This window comes from Castanea sativa, chromosome 8, assembly GCF_040712315.1.
Source record: "Castanea sativa cultivar Marrone di Chiusa Pesio chromosome 8, ASM4071231v1".
Taxonomy (NCBI): domain Eukaryota; kingdom Viridiplantae; phylum Streptophyta; class Magnoliopsida; order Fagales; family Fagaceae; genus Castanea; species Castanea sativa.
The window spans coordinates 34,201,866-34,211,750 of NC_134020.1; the positions used below are offsets into that span (position 1 = coordinate 34,201,866).

The window sequence follows — 9,885 nt, forward strand, 5'->3', positions numbered from 1 at the left end:
TATTAGTTTACTAATGTACCTATCATACCTCTACTTTATTTTCAAAAATATTTGAAAAGAAAACTAAAAAAAATTAATTTAATTGGGGCACATTTTTAGTTGCCTCGTTAAGAATAATTCTTTTTTAAAAAAACTAATAAATTTATTTAAGGGTAGTTTTATAAATTTATACATTTTTATAAGACAGACAACACAATAAATGATGTTCTCTTAAAAAATTTGACTTTTCAAACCGGACAAACAAATTGAAACGGACTAATATTTTAATGAAATATAAAATTTAAAAAAAAAAAAGAAGAAGTACAATCCTGTGACAAAAAATATTGCACTCAAAAGTCTTACTTTTTTCTAATTCGCCGGTGGGTGGGTTGGTTGGTTTCAATTTTCAAATTTGAAGGGGCGATTAATAATAATTTCAAGTCAGTCATCTCGTACGTCAGTACGTGGTAGAGACCACAGAAGGTACAGCAAATAAAAGTGGAGACCATCTTTTACTCTGGCTCTTATCTCTCTCTAATCTTTCTTTAATTACCAGCTAATCTCAGTTATTGTTCGAGTCTAACAAAAAACCCAAACAAACAAAGAAAACAAAAACAAGCTTTTGCCTGCTGTGTCCTGTGTCCGCTAATATTCATTCACGAGTCAAACTTAAGTGGTTTGAGCTGTTTTCAACTGTATTGCTGGTTTTTTTCTTGTTCTTTCTCAAATACCCATTTTGGTTTTCTAAATTTAAAGCGTAAATTACTACCTTTTTTTTTATTTTTTATTTTTATTTTTCATTTCGTTTAGAATGTTTTTACGTTACATTATTACAAGTTATGAATTGGGTTCATATATATTTTTTTCAATGTCTATGCTATAGCAGCAGCAGCAGCAATGGCTGTATCCGTCACTGACTATGTTAGTACTTCAACCAAACAATCTCATTGGCTGGTGTCTATCTTTTCTGGCATCATAATCTGCATCATTGTAAGTATGCTTGTTCTTAAGGTTAATTTTTCTAAGGCTTTGTTGTTGTTGTTGTTCATTATGACATTTGGCGTTTAAGAATACGTTTCAATAAACCATGGTCAAAATTTTAGTATCATTTTCTGTGTATGCTCCATGTGGGTTCTAGTTACCTGTAAAGTTTCTTGTTGTCAAATAAAGGTTTGAGTTCAAATTCCCCAACACCAAAAAGATTCCTACTTGGGTTTTGGCCTAATGGTAAAGAGAAATTATTATAGGTTTCTGTACTGTACGTTCATTTCCATTTCCAAGAAAATCTGGTAGAATGATGCCTAGAAACTATGTTGATTGAGAGCATCATAGTATTTGCAAATATTGTGAAGGCCTGTCAAGAGACATCATCCAGAAAGATAAGGCCACATTTGAGTGCACAAAGTTGAAATTGATGAACGGAGGAATGTCTTGAAGATGTATTTCATATCATTCATGGTTTTGTCGAGAATGGGCACAAGTAATTGCAGAACATGTGGTGTGCATTTTTTTTATTTTTATAAACCAGAAACTGAAGCAAGGATGGGAACAGTGAGGACACTTACTAAGATTCTCTTTTGGAGTTTTCTATGAGAAATGAAGGGCATGATGATCCTAGTAATTGTAGCATGGGTAATTTGATGGCAAATATATACTGCTGCATTCATTCACAAAATATATTACTGTATTACATCAGTTGAAAATGCACTCAGAGTAGATAGGCTGGGGCCTCCTCAAACCAATAAGCACATTGTGATAACCCCTTTGCATATCTAGCCAATCTTTGAGCTACCCCATTACCTTTTTCCCCACCCCCCGGGCCCTGGCACATAGAAAAAAGATGCTGATCTCAACAGTGGTGCTTGGTGCTTTGCCTGCTCTATAATATTCCCAAGCCTGGACTGATCTGGTTGCTCAGCTTGAAGAGCTTTAATGATTCCCAAAACATCCCCTTCAAAGACCAAATCATAAGGGCAGCAAGAGGCAGCAAACTTACTGCACGAGCCGCTGCCAGTGCATCTGCTTCCTCAGCATCTGAACCCATACTCTTCAAAGCACTCATAGCTACTATAAATTGCCCCTCTCTCTCTGATTACAGCACCTACCCATTCTTTTAAATATCTTTAAAGGCAGCTCCATCCGTAATATCGTTGAAAAAATTGAGCCCAGGAGGAGTCCAATTAGCAGATGATGGGTGTACTGAAACCATTTTTGACTGTTTTTATTTTTGTAGTTTTAAAACTTGGAAGGTTTAGGTCAAATTTCTTTTATGAGAGATGGGAAATTTTGAATTCTGAGAGCTTTTGGTGTGCAGTGTTGGCCTTTATCAATGTTGTTATCTTTTCTTATTAATTCAATAAAGGTAGAATACAACTTAACTATTTTGAGCATTCTATAATAATACCATGCCTTATATTTTCATAGAATTGATTAGCAACAAATTTCAATTCTAAAAGAATTTCTCAAGATTCTTGTTCCTCCCAATAAGTGAGCTGGATTTGCTTGCAGCCTTTGTATCCATATATTTGAGTTTATGAAGAAATGGATTCCAACTTTTATGTCATGGTACCTTCAAAGCTTGAAGTCAACTCTCGTTTATGTTAAAATAAGAAACGGGTTGAAATGCTGACAAGTTTGAGTTAATTTTGCTCATGCCCTTATCCTTGTATATTAGTTTTCTTTTTGATTGATTCTTTTATTTTAAAATTGGTTCCTTTTTTTTTGGTTGAAGGTTTACAAATTAACAGGTTATATTAGCCTCCTGTGCTTCAAGGGATATGGCAAACTAAGCAGTGCAGTGAAAGTAGAGTGGAATAACAGGTAAAATTATTCTGCATGTTAATTCCTTTTTCAGTGTGCACATTTTTTTTTGTCCAAAATAGATTTTTGGTTTTTTCATGTTCATAAAGGTCACGACCTTTGTTGTACAGGGGATTCTCAACATTCCATGCTCTTATAGTAGCATTTGCTTCTCTCTACCTCCTGTTGTTATCAGATGAATTTGATGAAAAATCCCATGGTGACCTTATAATAAATAGGACATCTACTTTCTCAGATATGCTATTGGGGGTAAGTTGACATTGAAAGAAGCAGTGTTTGGTTTTCTTGGCATTTCTCACCCTCTTATTAATTAATTCAACTTGTTAGTGTCCAGCTAAAGTAAATATTAACTTCTCAATGAAACTGTGCTGCAATAAGCATTAACTTCTAAAATAAATATTAACTAATACTTATAGCTAATATTGATCTGATAGATGTCAAACACATGGATGACACATGAAACTGGCACTAGCTTCAGTGGTAAGGCTGCATTGCCATGGTTCCAGTGGCCTAGGTTCAAAGATGGTCGACATGCTAAGTCACAACAGAAAACTATTATCTAGAAAAGGGTCAGAAAGAGTTCAGTAGAGGTTGATATATTCCAACTATTGTGAAGAAATAACAGACAAACAAATTTGAAGAACTGAATTTAACATTTCATGTGTTTTATAGGTGCCTTTCCCTAGGATAGATTTCAATACTTTTTAGCTAGCAAGAAAGGAGAAGAAGAATAAATCACTCATAGAGATGTCAAGGAAGTCTTGATGCTGTAAGAAGTTGAACAATATAAAATGAAAGATGGGAGCGGATCATCTTCTCTACAGAATGGCATTTTTAGAACTTTAAGGAAGTTGAAAGGTAAAAATTGGGTTATCATCAACAATTATATATTTTGTGGTGATTCTGTTTCGGAATTGTTGTTTGGTGAAATTGATAATGGAATGCCATTTTAAGTTGTAGTTCTAAGGCCAGGGGGACTATTCTTTGCTTTAGGGCTTAGTAGAGATCTCTTATGAGGAGTATATTTGGTGAAAGCATGAGACTTAAATGGTAAAGACCATGAGGCTCCTGTGGTTTTTTTATGGGGATTTCAGATGTATCCTATTGGAGAGAGACTTATCATTTTTAATTTTTTTTTTTTGGGGGGGGGGGGGGGTTGGGGGGGATCCTTTTCACTGGCTTTATAGATGAAAAAACTATGATCCACTCTTTGAACTGAAGGTGAGATATTGCAAAACAACCACACAATGCATGATACTACAAGAATGGCTTTTCACATCCTTTTGTTTGTCTGTTGCAATGGTGAGAGATTCGTGTAATAGCCTGTGTTTTATATGGGGTGTACTAATACATCAATTTTTGTATAGTTCAACACATTTCACATTTTGTCTGAAATCACAATTTCTTGGTGGTTAATTAGAATAGAAGTGTTTGGAGAAAGACTTGGATTTCAATTTTTAGTTCAAATAGCTTAAATAAAATACAAAAAGTACAAATAATTTCTATCGATGAAATTCATGGATGGATTTGAAATTATTAGGTGTATTAATTTTAAATTCATAATTTTTTGTGGATTTGGAATATGGTCCCACTTTGCTTAATGTGTGGGTAATTTAGAGAGAAAGAAGCAAACATTTAATAATGGTGAGCTGAAATCATTGATTATAAGGTTATTGTTTGAGGGGCTGAAGGCTTGGAAACATTGATGCATGTTCTGTTGTAGAGGTTATAGATTCAGTTTCTTTTAAATGGTAATTATTGAGCATTGTAAAATTTTTGGAGTGCTTTATGATGTATACACACTATGGACATGAGGCTCCCCTCTTATCAATAGAATTGCGTATTACATATTTAAAATATAATCATAATTCATTTTGTTGGAGCATAATTCTCAAAACTCAAATCCTCATATGCTGATAAAATTCATATAAAGTACATTATGTTACTAATTTTTCTTCAAATCCTTTGATTTAATTCATCAAATCCAAATGCAACCTAATAGTTTGTTCTTATATAATTTTTTTGAGTTAATTCTCTTTGAATGGGCATAGAGTTTCCTATACTGAGGAGATCCAACTGATTTGAATATGACCCCTCTCTGCTGGGGTTTTGTTGTGATTCAGAGGACCTCTTTCATAGACGCATTTAAGTTTAACTGCTGCATGTTTGTTAGCACTCAATATATGGACACTAATATCAGGTTCCTTGCCCACCCCCCACCCCCTACCCCCTACCCCATCCAACCCCCCCCAAAATAAAGAAAGATTTTTATTTTTATTTTTTTAAAGGAGCAAATCTGGAGTTAGGCATTGGGATAATGCTACATATTTTTAATATTATTTTATTTTTCTACAGTTTGCTTATTTTTTCCCTTTTGTATACAGTTCTCCCTTGGTTATTTTCTATCAGACTTGGCAATGATTCTTTGGCTGTTTCCAGCTCTAGGTGGTCTGGAGTACGTAAGTTCCGATAAAAAATGCTTGCTTGATATTGTTAATTACTGTATCATTTCTTCTATTAGATTATCTTTTTCTAGAACCAGCTTCTCAACTTTGAAAAAGAATACTTGGTTTCCAAATTTAATTTTACTGGTTGAGATAGAAAAACCAATAATAATAGTAATATTATTATTATGCATCAACTGAATCTATAATGGTTGGTTAATAAGTGCATTGAGTCTATTACTCTTTTTCAAAAAGTTTGGGATACTAAGTTGACCAATTTCCTTCATTTCATTTCTTTCTATCAGGTTCTACACCATGGGCTATCCATGTCTTCAATTCTTCTCTCCCTCATAAGTGGTCAAGCACGGATTTACATACTAATGGTTCTTTTCTCAGAGAGCACTACTCCTTTTGTAAATCTAAGATGGTAAAGTTAGCATTTAGAGTTTCCTATTTTCGGGTTGTTGGTTGTCAACCGTGGCTTATTGCTGTGAATTCATACTTTCAGGTACTTGGATGTTGCTGGCCAGAAGAACTCCAAGCTTTACACCTATAATGGCATAGCATTGTTCCTGGGGTGGTTGGTATGGTCTTACATAGTCATGGTCTTGGTTTTCTTCAATTGTTAACCAAAAATTATGTGTATGCTAGGTTGTACTATGGGCCTGCATTTGTGTAGATAAAAAAAGAGTGTTCATTGGCAATGGTAAATGTCCTGGTTGGGTTAAATACAGGCAAAACTGCATACCTTGATGGCAGTTGTATGTCCAAATAATTTAAACAAATGGAAAACATGGACAGATTTTGAACTTCATTATTTTTTCTTTCACATGAATTGTTAGGGATGAAACTCTAAGTGTTTGCAAGGCATCTGTCGTAGCCTATATGGTAAATGGATATGGTTGATTTTGTCAGAGCATAGTTTCATTTTGAGTGGGAGAATCTTTTGTATGCATACGGTATATGGTGCACTTAGTTTGTTCTTTTTTTTTTTTCTTTTTTTTTTTTTCACATAATGCCACCACAGAACATGGTATGATGAGAGTAAGCTCACTTACGTAACCCGTATAGAACGTTACAAGCTACTTGTATGTGCAAGAGCAGTGATCTTTTAGAGGTTTGGAACATGTAGTGCTTTCTTATGTACATGCATGCACGCATATTGTGCATAACGGTATGTTGAGAGAGAGGGAGGAGGGGGTAATTTGATCACTTATCTTTTATAAGTTTCCACACCATAATGTTGGAGTTCATTTCTAATCTGCTCTACAAATTATAAACATATTGTGGTTTCAATATATATAACTGGTCCCAAAATGATTTCCTTGTTCCACATTCTTTTTAATGCTTGATAATTGTGTTTTGTGCGTTTGCTGCCTCCAGGTTGCAAGGATTTTTTTGTTCATCTTCTTTTTTGCACATATGTTCAGCCATTTTGATCAGGTTTGTCAAAAGCTCCATGGTCTTTATATTATATTATATTTTTCATACATGTTCGTGTTAACGAGACAATTTTATATTCCAACCTACCAATTGCTAGTATTTTATTTCACTTATACTATCTTTTAGCTTTTTAGCTTATTTGCTCATGTACAACTTTTTAAGGCCTCATTTTTCTAGGTATATTTAACTAATTTCCAGCAAATAAACTTGCAGAAAAAAGTTACATCCAAGTGAAATAATGTTCATTTGGTTAAACTACAATTATTCAACTTCCAACCCATGTTCCCTACTGCTGCCACTTTCTCCTTTATTCCCTCTCTCTCTCTCTCTTGTAGCTAAATAGCTTCCGACATCAATTCACATATTTCTTTTATCTCATATGTTGTACTTCATTCTCTTTAGCAGGGGGAAAAACTGTACTATGTTCTTATCATCTTATGATTATAACTACACCTCAGCTATTTTAAATAGTTTTTTAAAAGAAAAAAAAAATGCCACACATGTTGCATGTGCTCACATCTAGTCAATTGTGATAAGGTTTGAAGTTTTTGTTAAGTTTTGCATATACAATGCCCTTTTAATCAGACCGCTCAGTCGTTGCACTTTTCTGAAGCATAATGTCAGTCTCTTCCAAGCCCTTTAGGCTCTCCTCTCCTAGTGTGGCATAATTTGCTCAAATCTTGATGGTCACTGCATTTGGGATGAATAGCACCAAATACTCCTAAACTTTCCAAGGGTTTCTCCCTGTTTCTTAATCATAGTAAATAGAAATCATGATGATTTCAAGCATTCCTCTCTTTCATGGCTTGAATGGACTATTGCGCTAGATTGCTTGTTGCCAGAATTATAATTATAAACTATCTCTTATAGTTGGGTCCATGATGCTGGATGAAGTCCCCCCACCCCAAAAAAAAAAGCTGTAACACTTGTGTTGAATTTATAGTATGACAAAATGGAAACCTCAAATAATTACAACACTGTCTTGGAAGGTTGGCTGGTTACTCTCCCCATTTATCAATATTAGCATTAGAGTTGAACTGTTATTTCTTTATTTCAGGTCAAGAAAATTTTTCCTTTTGGCTTCTACAACTTGCTTGTGGTGTCTCCTGTGTTGGCAATTATGAATGTGTTTTGGTTTTGGAAGATTGTCAGGGGTTTATTAAAAACTCTTTCAAAAGCAAGACACAAGCATTGAGCAGGCAATTTTCCTGCTGTGAGTACCTTCTGGTGAGTTAATTGATTGGAATTAGATGCTTTTTATTTTTGGTTCTTTTTTATTGTTTGGGGTAGACCAAGATATTGTTGTGAATTGTATAAAAAAGATTAGCTCAAATATGAATACTGTTAAGAGTTATTTCTTGTTATTTTTATATTTTCTTAGGGTCTTATTACCTTGAAATTTTTTTAATAGTCTAAATTATCAACGCATTTTTTTGTAAAACTCATTATAAAATACCATGTGGTCTTACCTCCAATAATTATCACTCCTCCACATTCATGTCCATCATACTGCAATTGCATCTTGCATCATTCTGTGAACTTCACTAAGAGCATTTTGTAAAACTAATTCTACACTGATCAAAACAGCTTGCTTACATTTAAAATAGAAAAAAGAAAAATCTAATGCACAAGTTAACCACCCCCCCCCCCCCCCCCCCCCCCCACACACACACACACACACACACAAAGAGAGAGAGAGAGAGAGAGAGAGAGAGAGAGAGAAGGCTTTGAAAAGGTATCATTGAAGCACATATCTAAACCATGAAGGAGGAGGCATAGCAAGTTGTGCTACTGAATCGGACTTGGAGAAATTAGCAATGTGAGAAATGACACGTTAAAATTTAATTCCATCAATCTTAAAAATTTTCTAATTATTCCTTGCAAAAAAAACTTTGGTGATGCAATGCTTCGATTTTCTTCAACCTTATGAACACACCAAACTCAAGCCCTACTCTTGTTTGTGTTGTTTTCTTGGTTATGACATTGAATACAAGGGATGTAGATGTCACGATCATTTTTCTTGCAAGCTACATGTTTCTCAACTTGTGATTTTTTTTTAAAAAACATGCATTTCTCCAAGCCATTCAAGTGCCATTTGCCCTTTACTTCTCCTCTCTTTAAAATCCTCATGTTGGCATTTTTCTTGAAAATTGTCCCTTTCCTGAAAAAATTCTTTCTGCCGCTATGCCCTTTCCAGCATCTCCCAACACATCAGTCATGAGGATTCTCATAGCTCCTATATTTCATCTTGTCCTACTCGAGTAAGAGCATCTCCTTTATCTTACTATTATTGCAATTATGCTCTTACTACACTTTATGTATCCCACTCCTACCATGAGGTTTTCCTCTAATCCTTTAGGCTTTGTTTGGTTGGAGGTGAGGAAAAGTGGGAGGATAGAAAATTATGGGATGGAAAATTGGGAGGATATAAAAGTTTTGGTTTTTTCTCATGTGTGTTTGGTTGGAGGAGTGGAAAAGTGGGAGGGTGGAAAATTCTTTTGTTTGGTTGGAGAGAAAAGTGGGAGGATGAAAAATGTAGTTTATATGAATTGACTATTATGTCATTGTTATAACAAAATACCAAAGGGTCTAATAAGTGTGAAAAAATGTATAAATTATAAATAAAAACCATAGATGAGAGCAAGCAAAAACTGGGTGAAATGAATAAAAAAAAAAAAACTTATAGCTTTGAAGAACCTGGAGATCTCCTGTGAAAAACTCTTGGGAAAATATAGGAAAAATAAATAAATAAGTATTTTTTTTAGAATTAAATAAATAAATAAGTAATCAAATAGCAATAAATAAGGTGGAATATAATGAGGACAAGGCACCCAAAAAAAAAAAAAAAAGGAAAGGAAAGAGGAGAACGTGGAGACATGCTGTGTGTAAAGACAAGAGTATTTGTGTAATTTATTATCCACGTCATCTTTTCTCCTAAAGTGGGAGGACAAAATTTTGTGAGCTCAATGGGAAAATTTTCCATATCATTTTATTTCTCTCTTGTTTTCTCTCTTGAACTAAACAAAGGAAAATTCCATTTTCCACCTTATTTTTCTCTCATTCTTTTTCCATCTTTCTTGTTTTCACCCCAACCAAATGTGGCCTCGTGATAGACAGCTATAGTAGAAGAACTCATGCTTTTCTTCAAAATCGAACTTGGCATCTTGTTGAGTTGGCTCTAGAAAGTTTGTAGCTGGTT

At 34.3% G+C, this 9,885-nt stretch overlaps 1 protein-coding gene across 7 annotated transcripts in view; it reads left to right on the forward strand.

Annotated features, from left to right (window-relative positions):
* Window positions 1–444: 444 nt before the first annotated feature.
* Window positions 445–9,885, forward strand: part of LOC142605726 (uncharacterized) — a 10,627-nt gene continuing 1,186 nt past the window's right edge. Inside the window, exons 1-9 of one of the 7 annotated variants that reach the window (XM_075777169.1) lie at window positions 445–462; window positions 863–969; window positions 2,711–2,799; window positions 2,910–3,048; window positions 5,184–5,258; window positions 5,549–5,670; window positions 5,752–5,827; window positions 6,627–6,686; window positions 7,744–8,045. In XM_075777169.1, coding sequence (XP_075633284.1) covers window positions 877–969; window positions 2,711–2,799; window positions 2,910–3,048; window positions 5,184–5,258; window positions 5,549–5,670; window positions 5,752–5,827; window positions 6,627–6,686; window positions 7,744–7,881 — 792 coding nt within the window. In that variant the 5' untranslated portion in view covers window positions 445–462; window positions 863–876 and the 3' untranslated portion in view covers window positions 7,882–8,045. The other 6 variants (XM_075777170.1, XM_075777164.1, XM_075777166.1 and 3 more) reach the window with 6 other exon arrangements.